General features: G+C 48.2%; 1 protein-coding gene across 1 annotated transcript in view; it reads left to right on the forward strand.

Annotated features, from left to right (window-relative positions):
• The window catches only part of ELAVL1 (ELAV like RNA binding protein 1), a 25119-nt gene extending 7660 nt beyond the window's left edge, over positions 1 to 17459 (forward strand). Inside the window, exons 2-6 of the mRNA XM_015422646.1 lie at positions 5147 to 5336; positions 6905 to 7008; positions 8852 to 9005; positions 9854 to 10079; positions 15906 to 17459. Of these exons, the coding sequence (XP_015278132.1) occupies positions 5165 to 5336; positions 6905 to 7008; positions 8852 to 9005; positions 9854 to 10079; positions 15906 to 16230 (981 nt within the window). The 5' untranslated portion in view covers positions 5147 to 5164 and the 3' untranslated portion in view covers positions 16231 to 17459. The remainder of the gene's footprint in view (positions 1 to 5146; positions 5337 to 6904; positions 7009 to 8851; positions 9006 to 9853; positions 10080 to 15905) is intronic.
• Positions 17460 to 24899: the final 7440 nt, after the last annotated feature.

Below are 24899 nucleotides of genomic sequence, written 5' to 3' on the forward strand. Positions count from 1 at the left end.
ATACCAGAGAGCTGGGAATAATCTACAGGTCATGTTCTTCCCCTCCCCCCCAGCATCTTTTCGCTGCCCTACTGCTAAGAATCCAGCTGGGAGCTGCTTTCTGTCTGGCCCGGGTGAGGAGACCCACCTGCTCCAGAATGTCCTTCTGGTGTTCTCTGAGAGACTGCTTTGCGACCGAATGACCTCCATGTCAACTTCCGCGGAGGGAAATTGCCCCACTCCGAAAGTGGAGTATAAATTTTAAATAATGAAAAGCATACCTGATCTAACTCAAGCTACACCCCAAGAATCTGTTCGCTTCATGAGAGGTTGGTACCTCTCGTGAGTAAATCAAAGATCTGGGTGCCTGTTCTCTAACAAGTAAATAGCAGCCCAAGTCGGATGGTTGGGCCCAAACTGCCCGCGATCATTAATACTCAGTAGCTGATTAATAAGATGGTAGGAATATTTTTCTCATGCCAGGTCTTGTTGGTACGCTTCCTGCTAATTCTATTTTTGTCCCATGATTAGCTAGAACAATAAACATATTCACCAGGGTATGCCTTCTGTTATAGTCTTGTTCTGTTTTTCCTCTCGTCGAATGGGGCTGCAACAAATGTAACTCCCCTCCCCTCCTTTGGAATAAGTCCTGGAATCTTGGGAATCTGCTAGAATTCCAAATTCTTGCTTCCGTCTTAATTTTACAGAAAAAGAGCTGGAATGCACAAGCAGCAGACTTAGAGTTGCCGGACTGTAGAATCCAGCGTCTCTAACATTGTTGTTCTCCCTGCTGAAAGACCTCCTCTGTTTTAACTTAGCAATGCATTTTTTGTCCCTCTGCAGCTCTAGTGAAATTCACTTCCTCCTCCTCTCCATGGAGCATGAAATGGGCTTTTGTACATGGAAAGATTGATGTCAATTAGGGCTGGTTCTGTATTGTGTGTGTGTGTGTGTTGAATGGAGCAGGAGAGCCAGTGATACGAATTCCCAAGTGGTGTTTGAGACTGGAAGGAAACCTCCATGCTGGCGCTGTCCATTCTTAGGGTAGACCCAGCTAGATTGAAACTCGGGTGATCTGGCCTTTTCACTCTTGTCTCCTGGGTGCCAGGGAGCATGAATGCTGTGGTGACGGAGGCAACACGGCACCTGCTCCCACGCTTTCTTGGTATGCACCAAGAGTTGCCCACTGGCAACTAAGCAAAGTCTGCAGAGAAGCGTCAAGTGACAGGGATGGTATTGCTTCAGACTGTCAAATTGCTCCGGTTTGCCCCAAAGGCAGAGCTGAAGATCTTCTCTTCAGTCAGTTCCAGATGGGTAGCGATGTTATTGTTTTGGTACCTTGAACACTAATGAGTTTTTATTGCAGCATAAGCTTTCATGGACTACACTCACTTGGTCAGGTGCAGGTGGGTGGATGATCACTAGGTAGGCAAACAAGCATAAATGTATAAATTGTGAAGAAAATTATAAACCGGCTCAAAGAGCCGTGGAATGCAGGACGTCCATGGTGGGAAATGCTAATGCGATGTTCAAATGTAATCAGGAAAGGTACAGTTCACAAGAGCACTAGCATTCCCCTTCACTGGGTATCTGATATGGGAGATGCAGTTACACCCCTCTCAGTGTCGAGCCCAGCACAGGAGGTGGTGGCAGCTACAAGCATGGACAGCTTCAAGGGAGAATTAGATAAGCATATGGAGCAGAGGTCCATCAGTGGCTATTAGCCACAAGGTATAGCTAGGTGTACAAGCTGGGTTTCGAAGAGGTAGAGGAACTAGAGATCAGATTGCCAACATTCACTGGATTATGGAGAAAGCAAGAGAGTACCAGAAAAACATCTGCTTCTGCTTCACTGACTATGCTTAAGCCTTTGACTGTGTGGATCACAACAAACTATGTCAGGTCCTTAAAGAGATGGGAGTACCAGACCACCTCACTTGTCTCTTGAGAAACCTGTATAAGGGTCAAGAAGCGACAGTTAGAACCAGATATGGAACAACTGATTGGTTTCGCTTAGGAAAAGGAGTACGACAAGGATGTATATTGTCACCTTGCTTATTAAATATATATGCAGAGTACATCATGCGAAAAGCTGGCCTGGATGAATCACAAGCGGGAATTAAGATTGCTGGGGAAAAGATCAACAACCTCAGATAATGCAGACGATACCACTCTAATGGCAAAAAGTGAAGAGGACCTAAAGAGCCTCTTGCTCAGGGTAAAAGAGGAGAGCGCAAAAGTGGGCTTGAAGCTCAACATCAAAAAAACTAAGATCATGTTATCCGGCCCCATCACTCCTTGGCAAATAGAAGGGGAAGTCGTGGAAGTAGTGACAGACTTCACGTTCCTGGGATCCCAGATCACCGCAGACTGTGACTGCAGCCATGAAATTAAAAGACGCCTGCTCCTTGGGAGGAAAGCGATGGCGAACCTAAACAGCATGATAAAAAGTAGAGACATCACCCTGCCAACAAAAGTCCACATGGTCAAAGCAATGGTATTCCCAGTAGTCATGTATGGCTGCGAGAGTTGGACTATAAGGAAGGCCAAGCGCCGAAGAATAGATTCTTTTGAACTATGGTGCTGGAGAAGACTCTTGAGAGTCCCTTGGACTGCAAAAAGATCAAATCAGTCAATCCTAAAAGAAATCAACCCTGACTGTTCCCTGGAAGGCCAGATAATGAAACTGAAGCTCAAATACTTTGGCCACCAAATGAGAAGGGAGCACTCACTGGAAAAGACCCTGATGCTGGGAAAGATTGAAGGTCAAAGAAGACGGGGACGGCAAAGGATGAGATGGTTAGACAGTGTCATAGATGCAACGAACATGAAATTGAGCAAACTTCAGAGGACGGCGGAAGACAGGAAGGCCTGGCGTGATCTGGTCCATGGGGTCGCGAAGAGTCGGACTCGACTGTGCGACTGGGGCAAGGGATGCTGTGGGGGGGGGGGCTTCTAGTGTCCTGGCCCCACTGCTGGACCTTCTGATGGCACCTGGTATTTTTGGCCACTGTGTGACAGAGTCTTAGACTGGATGGGCCATTGGCCTAATCCAACATGGGCTTCTCTTATGTTCTTAGGTGAGGGAACTTGCTGAGAAGTAGAGCTCTCCCAGGTGGGGTGGGGTGTGTGGAGTTGTGGTACAGCGAAAGAGGCCTGGTCTATACTCCTGATTCCCAGCCTGCCTCTGCTGAGGGTCTGTTCGTGTATTTGCAGGGTATTGTAGTAGTTAGCGTGCTGGACCAGAATGTGGGAGACCCAGATTCACGTCTTTGACCTGCCCTGAAACTCACTGGCTGACCTTTGGACAGACACTCTCACTGCCTGATTAGCCTTGCAGGGGTTACAGTGTGGGACAGCCACTTACTCTGCTGTATCGGAAGGGCAGGACAGAAGCACGCTAGACAGATCGAAACCGGAACTGTAATCCTGTTTAGACCAACTTGTTGCCATGGCGCCAGCATCCCCTTAGACGTGCCTCCCCTGCGGGCCACAGCACATCTTCTTGCGCTGGTTGCGTGCTCTGTGCTGGAGGTGACCCAGCTACGGGTGCTGCTGCTGCTGCTGCTCGTAGCATTTCTCTGTTCTCTCCGCATCGTTGCCGGAAAGCTTCCAGAGCCAGTCCCTCTGAGGCTGAAGAGCACAGCCCCCACAGAGCTGGTGGGAGATATCATGGCTAGCCATGGTTTAGGGACTGATTTTTCTAGCATGCTGCTGCCATGGCCATCTGTGGTCATTCAGCGATATGTCTGTTGCCAGTTCCAGTTAAAGGCGCTTCTAAATCCATACCCCTTATAGTAGAAGAAGAAGAGGAGATTGGATTTCTACCCCGCCCTTTGCTCAGAATCTCAGAGTGGCTCACAAACACCTTTCCCTTCCCCTCCCCACAACAGACACCCTGTGAGGTAGATGGGGCTGAGAGAGCTCTTTTGAGAACTGCCCTTTCAAGGACAGCTCTATGGCTTGCCCAAGGTCACACCAGCAGCTGCATGTGGGGGGGGGGAGTGGGGAATCAAACCCAGTTCTCCCAGATTAGAGTCTGTGCTCCTAACCACTACACCAAAACTGGCTGCGTCCCTTCTCTTGTGCAGAGCGCGCATTCTGCCATCAGGAGTGCCTCTAGAGAAGGAGGGGAACCTCAGAGTGTATTGGGCTGGATGGAAAGGCTGCCGCCAGCAAGGAAAGTAGCTTTTACGCATGGGTGTATGCTCCCACCCCATGTTTGCGCAGTTGTCTCTGGTGGTGACCCGTGTGTTCATTGTGTCATGTAACAGGTTCTCACCCAAGGGAGAACAGGGATGTAAAAATAGAGTTCGTGTTGCCATTTGTATTGAGGGTGGATTGGGGTTGGGTTTTTTTTGCACACTTAATGGGTTACAGCCAACCTTTTCATTTGCTAACAGAACACTGTGCATAGAGTTTAAACATGTGATAACAGAAGACCAGCATCTCTTCCAGCAACCACTTCTGCCTTGCGATAGTCCAAGATGTGCGCTCAGCTTAGTAACTACAGAACAGCTACTTTACGCTGACACGTGTATTAGTTTCCTTTTTGAATATTGTGAATGGGATTTTTCTCTGTGTGCTCGCTCACTTTCTCGCTTCACCAAAAAGAGAAACATGGTTAATTTTTATGAGTTTGGGCGCTTGATGCTGATACCTTGAGAAGACGGAGTATCTCAGGATCGCTTTTGAGTGTAACATATATGGTTGTTCTGTGGACCTCGGGTCTTTTTAAAATTCTTTGTAATTCCATATTTAAGTCTGTTACATAGTGGATCTTGTGAGCAGTGTTTGAGTGAAATCAGTAATGGGCATGGCCAACCTGATAGTTGCAGGACAGTTTCTTATCGTGTGAGTTGCATACACGGTGGGGGAAATTAGTAGTGGCCACACACACTGCCTCCTCAGTTTTTAGGAAAGAGAGCCCTGTAAGGAATGTGCAAATGAATTCATGTTTTGTGTTCTGTGCTTTTTTTGGTCCAGTAGACCTTAATTTTAGTCATTCAGCTCTGAAGTGCGCACTGCATTGTTCAGCCAATCTGTTTTCCCTTATCAGGAACACTGTCCTTTACTTTGTTTTTGGCTTTTCAGCTTCAGCTGTACTTTATTTGGGAAAAATAAAACCCCAGAACTCCCAAGGGCTCTTTCTTTTGTCTCCCGGCAGGCTTCTTTTCTAAATAAAATGTCTAATGGTTATGAAGATCACATGGCTGAAGACTGCAGGGACGATATCGGGAGGACAAACTTAATCGTTAACTACCTCCCTCAAAACATGACCCAGGATGAGTTACGGAGCCTGTTCAGCAGCATCGGAGAAGTTGAATCTGCGAAGCTGATACGTGACAAAGTTGCAGGTAAATTGTGTGTGTGTGTCTTTAAAAAAAACAACCCAACCCAGGGACAACATCGCATTGCAAGAGATTTTACTGGATTTATTTTAACGCCAGATTGCCGTGGAAGAATGATTGTGCTCTGTGTGGGCTGGAACCCATGGATCTGGTCCGGTAGCACTGGCAGCCTCTTGCACCAAAGTGCCACCACTAGTGGAACAGTCCCGTTGGGATACAGCCAGTTAGGTGGAGCACGTGTGGGGGTGTTATTGCAGCCAAGTTTTAATGTGACAGTAAAAATACTTCAACATTTTATTTATTTCTTTTGTTACTGAATTCGGGGTGTGGGGCTTGCCTGCTTGTAAAGTTCACCCCTGTGTCTGAGAGGCCATTGATTGGTCAGAGGTTTTGTGTGGCCAGTTACCTGCTTCTACCTCACATAAAGTGTAGAGGCAAGCCTTATTATCCTACAGAAATATAACGGCCTTCCTAACATAACGGTTACCAAAACCCCATCTAGTCCAGCGTTCTGATTCCAGTCTTCTGCTACGGGAAACCTGTAAGTAGGGCATGAAGGATTTCCCTTGTGGTTCGTTGGTCTCTAGCAGTTGGAGACAATTGCCTCTGAACACGAAGGTGCAGTTTAACTGTTGTGGCCATCGATTGAACTCTCGCATGAATTTGCCTGACTCCTCCCTTTAAAGCCATTGAAACCGTTGGCTGTTGTCTAGTAGCACATGCCAAAAATGTATTGATTCTTATGTGCAAAGGACTTTTAAAAACCCTGAATCTACTGTCCATCAATTTAATAAGTAATGGACAGCTGTTTCTATCACATATCACATCTCTTTAAATTCGGGGTGGGTGGGGAGGTTAGCTTGAGTAATGGAGGGGGGCGCCTAGTCTGGTCATTGTGCCATGCTGGCTGTCTCCAGTTCGGTGTAGTGGTTAAGTGCACGGACTCTAATCTGGGAGAACCGGGTTTGATTCCCCCACTTGCAGCTGCCGGATGACCTTGGGCAAGCCATAGTTCTTTCAGAGCTCTCTCAGCCCCACCTACCTCACAGGGTGTCTGTTGTGGGGAGGGGAAGGGAAAGGGGTTTGTAAGCCGCTCTGAGACTCCAAGTGAAGGGGCAGGGTATAAATCCAATCTCTTCTCTCTTCTTTTTCTGGGCCAGCTGTTCTCTGTCCAGGTTTGCTTAGGCCTTTGCCAGAATTTCTTAGCCATTGTGGGGGATGCTTCTTGGCTGTCCAAAATGCTAGCCGGTGTCTCGTGCTGCATGTGTTCGAGGTGACTCAAAGTCCCCTGACTTTGCCTAGTCCTCATCTTCCAGGAAAGCCAGTGGCATGGTTTGGAACAGCAGCATAAAAAGTATGGTTCTTCTCCTCTCCCCATGTCCTGTTCATCATTTTAAGCAGGCCTCTTACATGTCCTCTCCAAAGGTCCCGAAGTATCTGACAGTTATCCACTCTAGAAGTTGTCAGCTTTGTGGATAATAGTGGATCCTGAAACTACTTGCGAATTGTATGATGCTGGTCTGTGACCCAAAGAATGGTGCGCTTCTAAAATGTCTTCTTCTTTTCCCTTGCAGGGCACAGCTTGGGCTACGGCTTTGTGAACTACGTGACAGCAAAGGATGCGGAGAGAGCAATAAACACACTGAACGGCCTGAGACTGCAGTCCAAGACCATCAAGGTAAAAATAGGTGAATGTGACTCGGCTGATCCAGGCTAGCAGGAGTCATTGTCATGGGTGTCCTGCTTCTCTGAAGCTTTCTGGACCTCTTTGTTTCTCGACAGCTGGATGGCAAGCCTCCTCAAAGCCTTTCCCCTTCCCTCCACCCTAGTCCTTTCTGCCTGGTGTTGCAGCTTTCTGACTTTATTTGTTGCAAAGATCCTGCCTTTCTTTCCCAGTTTGTTGTCGTGGTCAGGTGCGCAGACTCTGGGAGAACCGGGTTTGATTCCCCACTCCTCCACTTGCACCTGGCTGGATGACCTTGGGCAAGCCTTAGCTCTGATAAGAGCTGTCCTTGAAAAAGAGCAGTTTCTGTCAAGAGCTCTCTCAGCCCCGCCTCCCTCACAGGGTGTCTGTTGTGGGGAGGGGAAGGGAAAGAAGTTTGTAAGCCGCTCTGAGACTCCTCTGGGTAGTGAAGGGCAGGATATAAATCCAATCTCTTCTTCTTCTTCTTCTTCTTCTTTTATGTGCACGGACTCTAATTTGGGAGAACCGGGTTTGATTCCCCACTCCTCCACTTGCACCTGGCTGGATGACCTTGGGCAAGCCTTAGCTCTGATAAGAGCTGTCCTTGAAAAAGAGCAGTTTCTGTCAAGAGCTCTCTCAGCCCCGCCTCCCTCACAGGGTGTCTGTTGTGGGGAGGGGAAGGGAAAGGAGTTTGTCAGCCGCTCTGAAACTCCCTTGGGTAGTGAAGGGCGGGGTATAAATCCAATCTCTTTTCTTCTTCTTCTTTCTGCCACCAAGGCACTATGGGTGGTGTGTGGCTGGAGGGTGGGGTCCTGAAGGGGTCTCATCCAGACCTAGACCCATGCTTACTTAGTTTTAGCAAGGCTGTACCTTCCAGTCATGCCACGACCAAGAGAGAGATCTTGGAGTCGTAGTAGATAACTCACTGAAAATGTCTAGACAGTGTGCGACTGCAATAAAAAAGGCCAACGCTATGCTGGGGATTATTAGGAAGGGAATTGAAAACAAAGCAGCCCCTGTATAAAACGATGGTGCAACCTCATTTGGAGTACTGTGTACAGTTCTGGTCACTAGACCTCAGGAAGGATATTATAGCATTGGAAAAATGCAGAAAAGGGCAACTAGAATGATAAAAGGCTTGGAACACTTTGCCTATGAAGAAAGGTTAAAGCGCTTGGGGCTCTTTAGCTTGGAAAAACAACGGCTGAGGGGTGACATGATTGAGGTTTACAAGATTATGCATGGGTTAGAGAAAGAAGTCCTTTTCTCCCTTTCTCACAATACAAGAAGTCGTGGGCACTCAATGAAATTGCTGAGCAGTCGGGTTAGAACAGATAAAAGGAAGTACTTCTTCACCCAAAGAGTGATTAACACATGGAATTCACTGCCCCAGGAGGTGGTGGTGGCTACAAGCATGGACAGCTTCAAGAGGGAATTAGATAAACATCTGGAGCAGAGGTCCATCAGTGGCTATTAGCCACAAGGTATAGATAGGAACTCTTGGTCTGGGGCAAGGGATGCTCTGTATTCTTGGTGCTTTTGGAGGGGGGGGCAACAGTGGGAGGGCTCCTAGTGTCCTGGCCCCACTGCTGGACCTCCTGATGGCACCTGGTATTTTTCTACCACTGTGTGACAGAGTGTTGGACTAGATGGGCCATTGGCCTGATCCAGCATTGGCCTGTCTTATGTTCTTATGATCCTCGTGGCTTTGTGATGCAAGCAGGGCTGGGGAAGGCACAGCTGCCTAGGAAGGAAGGCCGTGTGCGTGCAGACCACTTGGGACTGTGCATGCCCACATTAAGGGATTCTCTGCTTCCCCCCCCCCCCACCTTTTCAGGTGTCGTATGCCCGCCCAAGCTCTGAGGTTATCAAAGACGCAAACTTGTACATCAGCGGACTGCCCAGGACGATGACGCAGAAAGACGTAGAAGACATGTTTTCACGGTTTGGCCGCATTATCAACTCCCGTGTGCTGGTTGACCAGACTACAGGTGCGCACGGTGGCACTGTTGCTGCAGGTTGGAGGGGGGCTTTCCACTGGCTCCGCAGGCACCAGTTTATGTTTATGCACCCAGAGCGCAAATCGGTTTGTGCCTCTTTCTGTCTTTCCCAGGCTGTGCCCCCAGGGTAGCAGGGTGACCTGAGAGAGGGGGCGTGGATGGGACTGAGTTGGGGGTGGACGAGGAACCCTTCCCCGCATGGGATTTTAGCATGGAGATTCGGCCCTTTTGTCCCTGCTGATCCTGAATTGAAAAATGGTCTCCGTCACTATAATCCCATGTGGAACACACGAAAATGCTTTTAGAGTTGTCCTCCGTCTGCAAGAGGGTAGCAGCGATGATCTGAAATGTGGCGCTCTTGAGACAAATGCATATAGTTTGGGAGCTCTGGTATAGTAAGGCTGACAGCTGAAAAGAGTTCTTAGTTTTCCCCATAAACATTAAAAAAACACCCGACATCTTGGCCCATTTTGGAAGCATCTGACAAGCTTCAGTAATTGCTGAAACAGGCATCATGCTGGCTGCTTCCTTACTCTCCTATGAGACCAAAATGAGACGGGTGGGGCAACATGTCTCTTAGCCCCCCCCCCCCCCCCCCCCCACCACCCGGGCAGTGGGAATCGTGTACCCCTAGTCCCTCTTCTCTCGGCTGTGTGTGCTGAACTTCTGCCCACTGAAATCCTCGGGCCTAAGGAGTGCCTCACGCGGGTTAGATTTTATGTTTGTTCTCTTCTCTTCTTTGCTGTTTACAACATGCCTGTGCAAGAGGACATGTTCAGGGGTGTGGTGGGCAGCGGGGGAAAATGGCTGATTCTGTCTCTCTCCTTACTGGTTTTAAGGACTTTCCAGAGGGGTTGCCTTTATCCGGTTTGACAAGCGGTCTGAGGCTGAAGAGGCCATCACAAACTTCAACGGCCACAAGCCTCCGGGTTCCTCCGAGCCGATCACTGTGAAGTTTGCCGCCAATCCCAACCAGAACAAGAACGCGGCGCTGCTCTCGCAGCTGTACCACTCACCAGCGAGACGGTTCGGGGGGCCCGTCCACCACCAGGCTCAGAGATTCAGGTAGGTTAGGAAGGACCAAAAAATAATAATAATAATGGTCAGAGCTCTGTGTTGCGTGTGTGCCTCTCTCTTTCTCTTCCTCTACCTCGCCTCTTTTTTTGTTTTTAAACCATCACCACTCATCCTCAGGCACCCCACCCCAATTTAAAAAAAAGAAAGCCCCTTCCAGTAGTTAGATGAAAGGGAGAGAAGAAAGCAGTAGTGAACACACTACATGTCTAAATACTAGGATTAACATCCTGTGAGCCTCTTACATTCCAGTCATCTAGGGAGCGGAGACTGCTTTTCTTCAGTTGATTTCCCTTCATTGTCTCCCCCTCCTTCAGCCTAACCATGTGTGTGAATTGAGCCATGACTAGGGTCTTCCATCCCCTCTAAAGCCACGCATCGGTCACAGGTACCATCCTTATTAAATATCCCCCAAAGGTTGTCACGCTAGGATTCAATGTAAGTTTTGTATCCAGTGATTTCTGGTATTCCTTTAACCACTTTTTCCCCATGTTTCTCGACAGCTCACGTGGAAACCATCACCTCGGTCCCAATTGCACCTCCAACATCTTCCATTAGATTTCTTTTTTCTTTTTTTAAGTGCATTTTTGTGTCATTCTAGAGGTGCCGTCTATAACTAGCTTTTGAGATAATTTTTTTCTTTCCAACTTAATTGCCGTCTGAGTTAACTATGATCACCCAAATGAAATATGTATCCCCCAGCTGTGTCAGTAATCATTGTTGATGTCCATTTCTGTTCTGTTCCATGAGCTTTTCTCTCCTTTCCCCCTCTCTCGCCCCCCTCCCCCAAGTAGAAGACTAAAAAGTCCTTCAGACCCCCTTTCCTCCCATTAATAAAGATTGAAACGTTTTGTCTGTGTGATGCTTCCTAACACAGGGCAGATTCTTTAGAACTGTTCCACTGGTGGTGGCACCTTTTTAAGCCTCTTGTACCAGAGAAAGCGCTGTCATTGGTGGAACGGATCCACAGACTCCAACCCATAGTCCATCAGACGACAGTGTCGCTTTAAGATTACAGGCGGAATGGCTGCCTGACCCTCATCCTGAGGAATGGCACAATTCCAGTTTGGTTAAAACAACCGGCCTTCAGCCTATATAGACGTTACTTGTGTTTCCTTTTCAAAACTGCTTTTCATATTAAAAACTGTGCTGAAAGCAGCTTAGACATTCAGATTGTAACAATCCCGCCCTTGAAAGAGACAAGCAACAGGAAGGCAGCAGTTAAATGTAAAGCCTTTTAAAATTTCCTTAAAGCGTTTTCTATTTATTGTAAGGGGTTTTAAACCCACCTTTCTTGTAAGGGGCTCTTAAACCGAATAACAGACGGGTGTAAGCAACGGCCAATCCTGGTTCAAGATCTAAAAGGCCAGCCAGTTCCAAAATCCCTGTTTGCTGCCAGCACTCATGATTTTAAATAACATATTTGCTATTGCAGCTCTGAGCACCCTGAATGCAGCTACCGGTTTACAAACCATAGTTGTGATTTTTTGCTCTAATCTTCTCTTTGCTTCTATTCTCTTCTCTCCTCTCTCCCCCCCCCCAGCTTCTGCCCATCATTTGTTTAACATCTGGCCTGAAGAAGACCTCAGTGAAAGCATGCGCACGACTTTGCAGTGCCTTAGTCAGTCCTGCTAAAGGTCTGCGGCCCTCCTCTTGCACACTGTCCTCCCTCTGTATTGGCTGATCTATTATTATTATTTGTAAAGCTGTTGGGTCATGTAACGGGAACGGTGCCCTCCAGCGCCTTTTCTGTCCATCATGCATCCCTATTGATCCTCTTTTCTGACAAAAACCGTTGCCCTTTTTTTCACTTCAGTGTTCTGCACGAGGCTTTAGCGGCCCCCTGTCCCTGGCTGCGCGCGCCCGTCACCCACTCCCGGGCTCCCACTGCAAGAGGCCACAAGGTTGGCTGGCGTGGAGTCCTGTTGGAAAACCGTCTCGGGGATCAACTGACTCCTCCGCGGTCGGGCCGTGTTGATCCCTCACGCAAGCTGCGAGGGTACACAGCCCCTCCCCTCCACGGGGAGTGTTCCGTAAAGGATGGGGTGTGAACGCATGACGCTGCTTTTGACCAAACGAGTCCATTGGCCTGTCTGGCCTGGCACGGTCTGTTTCTACTTGGCAACAGCTCTCTGGTGTCCTCCTCCTCCTCCTTTAGTTGGAGATGCTCGGGGATTGAACCAACAAGACCTATTCTTGCCAAGCCCGTGCTGTGCCACTGTCCCGGCCTTTTCAGGAGAACTTCTGCTGCTGTCACTAATCATGAGGAGTCCCCGGCAATCTTCAGAGAACATCAGAGTTCCTGAGAACGTAGTTTTGATAACCACAGCTTTTACCCATTTTTTTTTAAGTATTACTCAAAAGCTTATTCAAAATAGTGCTGCTTTATCTACAGTTAATCATCCTGCACTAATCAATAAATAGTAGACACTAATGTGTGTGCACATTCTCCATTAGTTTGTCGCCAGAATGACTGCAGTCTAATAAATCATAATCCTGAGAAAGTAATCATAATTAGTAGCCTTTTCTAAGCATAGTCAAGCAGGCTAGCAGAATCTCTGACTCGCACTCTCTCTCTCTCCAGTTAGTCTGCATAGTAACTAGTTGACTTCCTGTTGACTGAAGTATTAATAATCAGACTATAGATAATGTAATCACTCAGCAGCCACTTAATTAGCGGTTCGTTTTGAGATGGCGAGTCCGTTAATCCATAGGAGTTCAGGTTCGGCGTCCAAGAGGTTTACTCAGCCGCTCTTACTTAGGAACCAGCAAAGCATTTTGGGTATTGCAGGTTTCCCCAGAAGTTCCACATTATACTTTTGCTGTGTATCCCATGTAATGTGGGTTAGATGTAAGGCACAGTCACCTGGGGGATCTCAGACTGGTTGGCTCCTTCCCCACCATCAAGCTGCTGTTGGGATTTTGGTACTGGAGGAAGCACGAGCCACAGTTTGCCGGTTCGGATGTGCGTCCGTCATTTCTGGCTTGCCACAAACGTAGCTAGTGGTCTGGATGTAGCTGAGTAGAGATGGGGGACGCACTAGCCTCAGTTACCCGCCCTCCCCCACACCCGCTCCACACAGCTGCAAGCAGTGGTTCGCTGTGCCGTCTGAACCACACCTTTTGAGAATCTAAATTCACTGTGTACACATCTGAAAATCTCATCCCCGTCTTTGCAAGGTAGCCCTCTTCCAACTTCCTGTTTCTCTGGTTTTGGCTTCTTACTTCATTGACTTATGTCTTTTTTTGTTTGTTTTTCCTCCTCCCCCCCCCTTTTCAAGTCCTTGCTCATTTTCACATAATGCTTGTTGTAAATTCCTTCTAATAGTCGCCTCTTCAGTGGAAACCCTTGCATGTTTTTTTTTAATTTTTCATTCTCCAGAAGTGTAGAGTCAGATGGGTATTTTCAGAATTCTTGTCCTAGAATTCTTGTTACATGTTAAATAAATACATGTTCTTCTATCTGCCTGTACTCAGCCTCTTCCATGTAGATGGTTTTCCCCGATGTGTTACGTTACTGAAAGGATTTTGGCCAGGGTACGAAACCTGTAGCCCCAAATATGCCTTGAACAGGAGTTAACGGCTGGGTTCAGATAGCCCTCCAAACAGTCTCTCGGAGGATTGTGAACAAGCCGCAAACTCGCCTTCCCTTTCCTGTCTGCTGGTTTGCTGCAGCATCTGAATCAGCAAGCCACAGTTAGCACCGGCCCTCCAAACCTGATTGGCGAGCCATGGTTTGAAGTGAGGATCCAATTCTTGCCTGGAGAGCAGCCGCTTCCTCATTCAGACAGGCGCAGCAAACTGTGGTGGGGTCTAAGTAGGAAACAGAAAGAGAAGCCGCATGCAGGAGGTGAAGAGGGAATACATTCTGGTGGCTTGTCAATGGTTCCCCCAAACCAGGGTCTGGAGGATCATTTGAACTCTGAAGGTTGATCCGGTCACATAACAGGTCTGGCCACCCCCCTTGTACAACACTTGGTTAAACAGTTCAGCCTGCTGCTCTTCCTGGTTGAGAGAACGCTCAGTAGGAATGCCCCGACAAGCTGGCGTATCAACAGCCGGACAGTTATTAGCCATTCAGCCTTTGGCCCCTCCGGTTCTGCTTGGTAGGGATCCTCTCTCATCTGTGTGAAGGACTAGCCTTGGTCTGCTGGTTTTTTAAATGCCCAGTAACGATTCTTTTGCCTCTCCCTGCCAGAAGGTCTGCTGCATTTCCCCAAATGCAGCAGTAACGTCCGAGCACAAACATTTGTCACGTTGCCTCGTGTCAGAGCAGAAGCCGGGTCTGGACACCCAAGCCTAGTGGGACACTTTACTGGGAACTGGGTGGGCAGGACAGCGGACGTTGCTAGGGAAGAATGCCTACACACTGGCTGAGATAACATCTCCTGGGGATGCTTTGAGCCGAGAGTCCACCCAGCCCCGAAGGGCAGGCTTAGGTTACGGAATCTGGGAAGGGCTGCAGACAGTCACCTGACGCACTCCCCAAAGCCAGCGCGACGAAGGAGGCAGGTCCCCGTGGTTCAGGAAGGAACGGGGTGCAAAGATGTGTTAGGATCAGCACCTCCCCCCCAGTCCCACTGATGATACTGCGCCTGTCATTTAAGGTAGGAAGGCAGTCTGCTGGCAACTTCTCCTATACCCACGCCAGATGGGTGTGGGTACGAGCAGCATGTGCCCGGGTGTCTGCTTGTACTCACTTCACTGGGCCTTGTGGAGGAGGAGTTCTTGGTAGACATTCTCAGGAGGGGTAGCGATAGTAGCCCATCGCCTCCAAGGTCGACATGTCCCTTTGTTGTCATGAGCTTTCATGGGCTTGAGCCTATTCTCAGGAGGGGTAGCGATAGTAGCCCGTCGCCTCCAGGACAGCACTTAAAAGGCCGACATGTCCCTGTGTTGTCATGAGCTTTCATGGGCTTGAGCCTGCTTTGCCAGGTGCATGAACTGTCAACCTCCCCCCTCCCCCCCCCAAGTTATCCTGCTCTCAGAAGAAGGGGACAGAAAACTAAACAGTGGGGCCTCAGGGTTGTGCAATGCGAGATGCTATGCTCAAGGGTGTACAGGAATCAAACAGAGGCACCCGTGCCCAGGAAGACGCTCAGGAGAAAAACTCTGCCTTTATAGCTTTGTTATTCTTCATGCAAGCGTCCACTTCGCCTTGTATGCAGTGTTCCCTTTAAGCTGAGTTACTGTGAGCCCGCTCGCAGTTTTTTACCCTCCAGCTCACCCATTTTTGTCTCAGCTCAGGAAGGGTGGCTCCAGAGCAAACTAATTTATGCAGTAGCCAAATCGTTCTCTCACAACTTTAATGCCAGTAACTCACAAAGCAGAATTTTTGCTCACAAGACTCCACAGCTAAGAGTGAGCATTGCGATATCTCTCTCGCATTATAGCTGCTGTTGCAAATGGACAGTCTGTCTTGTATACATTAGAACCTGCCTAGATGTGTTGCAGGCTGGAGCTCTTGCATTTCATAGCCTCTTGGCCCCACTTTTTAAATTTTCTTTCTTTCGCTCTCCCTGCCTCTGCCCATGCATACATACGTATTTGCTGGCTGAGGTTAACTCTTCATGCACCTTACAAAACGGCCGCTCAACCCGCAAAAGCTGTTTCATAAGGTGTCCCTTGAAATTTTGACGGGTCGATTCTGCTCACCAGGGGGGGTCCGCCAACGCTCTTGTTTCCCCCCCCCAACAGATATCCCCCTTCAGTGTTCCTTGAATCTTGATTCCGTGTCAAGTTTGCTTGATTGAACTGACTCTTTTTTTATTTTGTTGTTTTGTTTACATGAACTATTGTGTGCTTTTTATTTGCTAGGTTCTCTCCTATGGGTGTAGATCACATGAGTGGGCTTTCTGGTGTAAATGTCCCAGGAAACTCCTCTTCGGGCTGGTGTATCTTCATCTACAACCTCGGCCAAGATGCCGATGAGGGAATCCTCTGGCAGATGTTTGGCCCCTTTGGCGCGGTGACTAACGTCAAAGTCATCCGCGACTTCAACACCAACAAGTGTAAAGGCTTCGGCTTTGTGACAATGACAAACTATGAAGAAGCCGCCATGGCCATAGCGAATCTTAACGGCTACCGCTTGGGGGACAAAATCTTGCAGGTTTCCTTCAAAACCAACAAGTCCCACAAATAACTTCGCTCGTGGCTCTTTCTTTTTTTTTGTATGGAATAGATAATTGAGTGACGGAAAAGTTTGAAACTTTTTTTTTGTTTTGTTTAGCATACAACTCATTTCTGCGCCAATTTTCACAAAAGTTGTGTGTCTTTAGTCTAAACAAGAAGCGGAAAAGGGGTTTTTATATTCTGGGATGCCACCGACATGTTCAAATGTTTGTTTTTTAAAAAAAGAGTCTTGCAATGTTCTATTGGTTTCCGATGCCCCTTAAGCGGTTCCCTTCACTCTCTGCCCTTGAGCCCCGAAGTCTAAACTGATTACACCAGCTAGATCTCTGGGGCAGCGGTGAAACCGAATCCAAGATCCTTTCCCTTAAGAGACCAGTTGTGGGTTCTGCCGAAGGGAGCCTGCCGAGGCCCAGATTGAATAGAGCATCCTCCCTCCCCTCCCCCCCGCCCCCACCCCGGAAGATTTAAATTGATGATCGCAACTAGACTTGAGGGACGGCAGCGGACGCTGGCCTGGCCAAGGCCGGAACCTGGCCAACCTTAGGACAGCCAGGCCCAGCAAAGGACGGAAGCAGAAGCAAACTTTGCCTCTGCCACCCGCCTTCCAAATTGCAATTAATTTTGTAGAATAGACAGTCCGAATACAAACGTGCCAGTGTTTTAGAACACCATTGACCAGGTTGGTTGATGGATGGGCAAAACATAAAACTGGAAAACTTTTAAAAGTTTTCTGCCTCTTTTCCTTTTTTCCCCAAAAAACAAAACAAAAAGAATCAAAAGCCGAATTCCGATAACCATGGACCAAAGAGTTTCAGAGAGACTCTGGGGAGATAGCAGAGTAAAGGAAATGATGAAACTCCAGAACCAGGCGTGAACTTCCTCAGAGTTCTTACCTCCAAACGGTACCTCCTGGTGCATTGCTTTCTGTTATCAGAAACATGGCAAGATTTAACCTCCTTTCAAATATAATTTTTAGTATGGATTCTTGAGTTTAGGTTTCTTTTATAAAACCTTGTTATGAACATTTGAGCATTGTAACTTTTTTGCATCCCTTCTAAGAAGTGCTAGATTTTTTTTGTTTGTATCTTAATAGGAGGTTTGTTCTGCTTTACATACTGAACGTTCTGCAGAAAGAGTACAGTAAAACATGCAAGTTAGAGATTTAACAAAGACGAAATTTTGTTTTTTTTTGTTTTTTTGTAGACTTAAGATTTTAATTAATCCCCAAAGTTTTCTGCAGACTGCCTTGAAACTTTGAGTTCTGTTTTCTGTTTAATTTTCTTTTGCTTTTTTGTGTTTTCATTTGTTTTTACTTTTGCATTTAAAAGCCGATTAAATTTGATTTGGTTTTGCTCAAATTTTGTTTTGGTTTGTTATTTTAATTTTTCCCCTCTACGCAATACTGCACAGCATCTGACATATCGATATACAAACCTCCCCAACGTAGAATGAATTGGTGTTCAGGTGATATGATTTACCTGTGTATAAAATCTGATCTAGCACGGGTGAGGCTCCACAGCTGGCGACTGCCACTGGTCTCCACTTAACAGGGCTTAGTCTGACAGTGCTGCTTGCACAAGGTTTCAGCAAGGTAGGTAGTGAAGTCCCTAGTGTGCAAACTGCAACAGCATTTTGCTCAAGGAAAAGCTATTTCAACCCTGAAGGAAAGATCTTGAAATCTGTCATCTCGTGCTGGAAGCTGTTCTGTGCAGTTTGGTGTCTGAGCCTCTCCCACCCCACTTCTGTGGGTGTTCATTTCCCTGGGGATTATTCAGTTTCCTTCCCTTTCTTGAGCCACCTTTAAAGGTGCCCGTTGAGTTGCACAATAGAACGTCTTGGGCTCCACCAGCCTCCATTCGCTTTTAGGGACCCGCCAGTGTCCCCCACCACATTGACAACTAACTGCATCAGCACAGCTCAAGCCATTCCCAGCTCTCCAGGGCTTACCTGGGACACCTCCTCAGTAGCCACACCACCAAACAGGAAGGCGCTCAGATGACCTGCCACCCTCAACCTGCCTTCTACCATTTTCATGGAGATTCCAATCGCTTTGCTGACTTGGAGTGGTAACCTTTGAGAGATGATTCTCCAGAGTGCTCATAGTGTGTTTCGGGTAACTATAACTTAGCATCTTCTCAAGACCCTCTTGCATCTAACATCTTTCTGCAGTTGCTAAGGTCCAAAACATGAGCAGAGGTTCTTACATCTGAAGCTTGAATCCTTTCAGACAGCAGTGACCATTGCTCCAATACCTGCTCTGTTATATTGTGTTGCACTGGTGGTCGTGTCAAAGCATTGACCAATAACCAGTTTGGCAAGTAACAGGTTCAGGGTTACGTATCTTAATGTGGATGTTCTCAGTTCTGTCCCTTGGATCATTGCTTTGGAAATTTACTAAGAAGGAGCCTCCCGATCAAAGAGACGGTTGCCCTTTGACCCTTCGGTTTTCACAAGTCAATCTATCAAATGGCTTGAGTTGCCCATTTCTCTAGTTTACTGAATCGACGTGGACTTCTCCGCCTTGTCCCTTGTGGACCGTTTCACTGTTGCCCACTATCAGTGGATCGCAAAACTGCCCTGGTTCAATCCTGCTATCTTTTTCCCATTAGGAAGCCAGTGGGACCCAAGGCCATGGTCTTTGAGAATGATCATTCCAGACAGGAACAGTCTTTATCATCTCCAGCAGTCTCTGAGCTGTACCCATAATGGGGCACATTGGAATACGGAGTCACTGAGCCACTGCTGCCTTATCAGAAGAATCTTCACCATGGGCACAGGAAATCTCACCAATAATAGGGCCTGGTCCTGTAGGAAGTCCTCCTGTGGGCACCCCGCCGAAGGACATTGCAAGTAACTTTTCCTTTAGATTATGACAGTCGTAATATAACTGTAGATTTTTATGCATCCTGCGGCCTAGCACTAATTCAGACTTTGGGGGCGCACAGTCTTTAACTCAGTACCTGCGCTTTCTGCCTCCGAGGGTTCTCGCGTAACGTGTGCCCCCAGCAAGGCCCTCGCGGCCTCCTCAGCACCCCTCAAAGAGCTCTTCCTTTGACTCTCGGCCCGCAAAACAGTCGAGCGCTTTGTGCTTTTGCTCCTTCCATCTTTCACAGTTCAGGAACAATGGGTGTTGCTTTATTCTTCTGGCCTGTTCTCACTGAGAACTGGCTCTTCTCTGTTCTTCCCTGCTTTTTATTTCTGCAGGGGGGGTGCTTTGCCGGACCTTGATTTCACCACCCACCCATCAGTCAGCTTAAAGGAAGCAGGAGGGAGGGAGTTTTCGAGCTGCCGAGTAAACCAGATTGGGCTCTCTTTGGTAGTCTAGTTTATCACGCGCTCTTTGGTTCAGAGTCCAGTCTTGGATCTTGGGGGGGTTTCGTCAGCCTGATCCTACATCCCAGCCGTGGATTCACAAACTCTTGGGCCTCCTACCTTTTCCCAGTGACCCTGTGTAACTCCTGAATGCTTCCTGGGGCTCACATGCGCTCACCTCTCGGTCTGGCACCTCTCCACTCTTGCAGAGTTGGCCTCATGGGCACCAGAACTGTCTGTTCCGGTGCAAAGCAACCCCAGGACTTCCATCCAAGAACGTGACACAAATCTGTTTTGAAGAGTCCTGGGTTCCAAGGAGTTGCCACATGGGGTTCACAAAACACGTGCTCAGTTTTGCCCTGGGTTTATTTTTTTGGGGTGGGGGGTCATGATCAGGATTAAAACACACAACACGAGAAAAGGTAAACAGGAAGCAGTCATTTTGACTCAAACTCAGCCTTTTTGAAAGGGAAGCCAGTTTAGAGGGGCACAAGCAAGAGAGAAAGATTCTACCGGTGCCTCTCTGTCTCCTTCCCGGTTTGTTAATTTTCCAGTTCAGGAATGGATTCTCCTGTGCGATGGTTGTCTGAAGACAGCCATACCTCTCAGTCTTACAGAGCTTGCTTCACATAGACCTTCAGGCAATGCGAGAAACCAAGTAGGCTGTTGCATGTCGTCGCGTACAGTGCAAAACCAGATGGATGCCCAGTTGGCAGTGAGCTGGCAGCGGGGGAAGAATTGTGTGTCGAGAGCCGTTCTTGATAACACAAGTCTGTCAGCCTTCACTTGTGCACCCATCCCCACCCCCCGGGCAAAAGCTTCTGCTTAAACAGAGTGCAAAGACATGTTTACCCCCCAAGCTCTGTTAGAAAACTGGATTTTTTTAGGGTAGGCCACAGGGTGGTGTCAGTTGACCCCCATAGCTGCGTTATTCTCAGAAGTGTATCAAATTCTGTGTGGTCGCCGGAGCCTGCTGGGTGGGACGGGCGGACTTAAGAGAACCGCCCTTGCCTCAGTCTCCCCAATTGATGTGGCTGTTTTTCTCCCCGCTTCGCCACACGCAGGGAAAGTGCCTTGGCACAGCAAGGTCACATTTCTGGAATAAGCGGCATATTCCCGTCAGTCGGCAGCGGCTCTCGAACGTCCTCTTTTTTTCTTTTTCTTTCAAAATCTTTTCGGATCTGTGCACCGTCCTCTCTTTTTTGCGTGTTTGTTTAAAACAAAAGTTAAAGATTTCCCTCCCTTCTTTTTGGTAGTAATATCAGGGTTTGCAAATCGTTGCGATGCTTTGTGGGGGGAGGAGGAGGGGAGGCAGGAGAGCCTATGAAGAATTTGGCTGGAAGGTGGGGGGGGGGAGCCAAGTCCTGTTTCCAGAGGACAGGAAAATCCAACATTGGTGGGTTTAAAGCAACAAAGCATCTTCAGATGTGCGCGTTCTCCCTGCCCATATACAAAAACTACAATATCCTACCCTCGGGCCTCGCAAGACCAGACGCTGTCACAGAGCCTTGCTTTTTGCTGTGTCTGTTGGGTTCCGCTGTGACTTTTACCACTGTGCGTGCCATTTGCCCACCTTTGGGGAGGGAGGACGTCCCCAAATTACACAAAAGGGGGGAGCTGGTTTCTGGAAATTCAGTGACAGGCTAGGTACGACTGGCTACATGCTTTTTGGGGAACGTTTTTATAATTTTTATATATAGCGTATAACCTTAAGAGGGAAATACGGGCAACCAATCCCATGTTTTCCTGTATATGTGGGTTTCTCCCTCTCCTGCGCTGCTTTTTTACAATTAACTGCCTTTTAGAAGTACAGTGATTGCATCAAAGGCCAGAACCAGAGGCCCGCATGTTGTCCTTCTTAATTCTTCCCTCGCCCGCACCTTCCTGCCACTGATCTAGTCAGAGGAACAGAGTTTTGCCACCACCCCTCCCCGCCCAGAATGGGTTAGCCTCTGGGATGCTGTGGGGATTTCCCCCGCTTCCAGCCGTGAGAGTGCTTTCTGCTAGAGAAAAATGTCATGGTCTCCTGGCATCTTTGGTGTCAGGATTCCCGGTCTGCAAAGCGCAGTTGGATCGAAAAATCAAGAAGCAAAAGGTTTTCACGTATGTAGAAGGGACACTCTGCATATCTTTCCCCTGAATTAAAAAAAAGATCCACGCCTTGTTCCTTCCTTGTTCGTTTTGCTCTGTTATAAATGAAAATGAAGGTACTTTTGATGTAGCTTTTTTCCCTTTTTTTTTTTTTTTGCAAATGTACTGACTGCAGCTCGTAAGGAGTTCTCCCCACCGTCCACGAAAGGGTTGAGTTTAAAACTAGATTACACAATACTCTTGCCTGTCTTTTTTTTATTTTTGTAGCACTTTACATGTATTGAAAGACTCCCCCTTTGGGGTAAATAACCTGTATATTTCTCCCAGTGCATGGTGGTTTGTGGTGGGGTATTTTTTCCCCCCCAGTTGCAACACCCGGGTTTTGAACCTGCCTCACACCCTGTTTGCTTTGCCCACATGCGCGCACGCACTCGCACACAGAGCCCTCACCTCTGTTGTCCACTGTGGTGTCCACCCTTGCCCGACTCCACAAACGGCTACCATGCACAGGTTTTCTGGAAACTCCCCGCCCCCCTCTTTATTCTATCGAGTGGAATTTCTACATTGTCGGTTAAATGCTTGTTTATTATGTTTGTTTTTTCCTTTAACGGCAAACTTGATGATAGTGTAGCTGCCTCTCCCCGCCCCCGTATCTTGAACCGTTGCTTCTTTTTATGTTTGCGATATTTTTTTTCTCGAATCAGTTTAATCTCTTCGCGACGTTTTGCGGCTTCTGTCACTAGATCATCTTGAAGAAGGAAAGCTGTTTGGATGCTTTACAGCCAGACCTTTTATTTTAACCCATAACGTTCAGTAGCACTTGTGTGGGTTGGCGGGTGCCAGCCACAACCATCCATGCCAAATGCGTCTTTCTCCCCCCCCACCCCACCCATGGATTTCAATGTGGGCTGTAAACGGCGCCTTTCTAGTCTCACTTGGCTTCCTTTTTTTTTTTAAACTTGGGTTAACCCCCCCCCCCTTTTTTTCCTTTTTATAAAGTCATCTGTCTGTGCAACAGAGGGCTTTTATCGGGTTTTTTCCCTCCCTACTGTACAGTATATATGCTTAAAGCCTTTTTTTGTATATTCAGCGTGTTTTTAAGTTATGGATTTTGTTTTATATCAAAATAATTTATTTTTCAGGTACCACGGTTTTTTTTTTCCATTTTAAACTTTGTTTTTACATGGGTTTACTTTTAAATAAAGTATGACGCTGCTATCCAGATGTCTAAACCACAGTTGAATCGCCTTGTGTCTGTGAGTGCCTACGTATTTTCAGAAACGTGGTCCCCTGGCGCCCTTTCAGGGCAACGGAGGGCCCTCTCAACCAGACGTCGATTCATACGGCTGAACGTGCAACTTGGGATGCCAGGTACGCTTCCTCAAGGCAGCAGAATGGGAAACAGACCTTGATTTGTGGGGCACACAGCACCTGGAAGCTTCTTACTAGCCAGGGTGACTGAGGGGAACCGCCACATTCAGAGACCGTCAGGCTCTGAATCCCAGAGGCAGCATTGGGAAGGCCTCGGCCTCACTGCCCTGTTGCTGGCCCTCCAGAGGAACTGGTTGGCCACCGCGTGAGACAGGAGGCTGGACTAGGTGGACCCTCACTGGTCTGACCCAGCAGGGCTCTTCTGAGGTTCTTCTCAGGGGAAGACCTCGACCTCTGTGCCCTGTTGTCGGCCCTCCAGAGGAACTGTTTGGCCACTGTGTGAGACAGGATGCTGGACTAGAGGGACCCTCACTGGTCTGATCCAGCAGGGCTCTTCTGAGGTTCTTACAAGGGGGAGGCCTCGGCCTCTCTGCCCTGTTGTTGGCCCTCCAGAGAAACTGGTTGGCCCCTGTGTGAGACAGGATGCTGGACTAGAGGGACCCTCACTGGTCTGATCTCTTCTGAGGTTCTTCTCAGGGGAAGGCCTCGGCCTCTCTGCCCTGTTGCTGGCCCTCCAGAGGAACTGGCTGGCCACTGTGTGAGACAGGATGCTGGACTAGATGGACCCAGCAGGGCTCTTCTGATGTTCTCATCTGGGGAAGGCCTCGGCCTCTCTGCTCTGTTGTTGGCCCTCCAGAGGAACTGGTTGGCCCCTGTGAGAGACAGGATGCTGGACTAGAGGGACCCTCACTGGTCTGACCCAGCAGGGCTCTTCTTATGTCCTTATCAGGAAAGGCTTCGGCCTCTGTGCCCTGCTGTTGGCCCTCCAGAGGAACTGGCTGGCCACTGTGTGAGACAGGATGCTGGACTAGATGGACCTTCACTGGTCTGATCCAGCAGGGCTCTTCTGATGTTCTTAAGCCCCATTGGAAAGCACAGAGGTTGTACCAACGGTTGAGGGGCCTGACTGTCAGCAACCTGAATTCAGGCTGGATTGCGAAATCTCTCTCTACTGACTGACTTGGGCCAAATTTGCATTTTCCCAGGTTTGCTGGGGAAGGGGTAAAGGCACTGAAGCTGCATCCCCAATCACTTAAAAAACAACACTCTCTTTGATTTCTGGTCTATTTCAGCAGGCTCCACTTGTCTGCTGCCCCAGCGCAGAGAATATATTTCGTGTATGCAAAAATGACAAAACGTACCTTTAAGATTTGGGGCACGCTGGTTGGTTTGGTCTTGTTGCCTGTTAGAGCATCGGTCAGGTGACCTTTTTCCACGCACCCATTTTTGAACCCTCAAGCTGGCTTCCGGTGGCTGTTCTTGCGGGCGTGCCGGCGCCACTCCTTTGTTAGTTTTGTACGACTCGCAATTTAAGTGGCACCTCCAGGAAAAAGGATCGTCCTCTTACCAGACCCTTCCACCCTCCTTTTATATGGACTCTGTGTAGAGACTTTGTGTTATTAACATACCTAAATGTATTCTCTCTGCTGGGGCAGCACAGCTTGTGCTATTTCAAACTTGAAGCATTCGCGAGGAAATGCCGTTTCATTCCAGAAGGGTAGCCATGTTAGTCCGTCGCAGCAAAAACGAACAGGAGTCCAGTGTCACCTCGAACTAATAAAATTTGCTTCTGGCATCAGCTTTGGAAGGCAAGAATCGGCAGAGGTGGGCTGTGGCTCCACGCTAGGTTTTTTGTGTAGGTGGGAGCAGCAAGGATGTGGGGCCATGAAATGCAGGAGGTACAGAGTGAAGTGAAAATGTATGCACAACCTAAACCAGGGGCGTCAAACTCATTTGTTACGAGGGCCGGATCTGACATAAATGCCACTTTGCCGGGCCGGGCCATGCGTGCCATAAAAAGTAATGCCAGGTACCGGGGAGATAAACTTTGTAAAGGACACAGGA

This window comes from Gekko japonicus, unplaced genomic scaffold, assembly GCF_001447785.1.
Source record: "Gekko japonicus isolate JY-2015 unplaced genomic scaffold, Gekko_japonicus_V1.1 scaffold2030, whole genome shotgun sequence".
Classification (NCBI taxonomy): Eukaryota; Metazoa; Chordata; class Lepidosauria; order Squamata; family Gekkonidae; genus Gekko; species Gekko japonicus.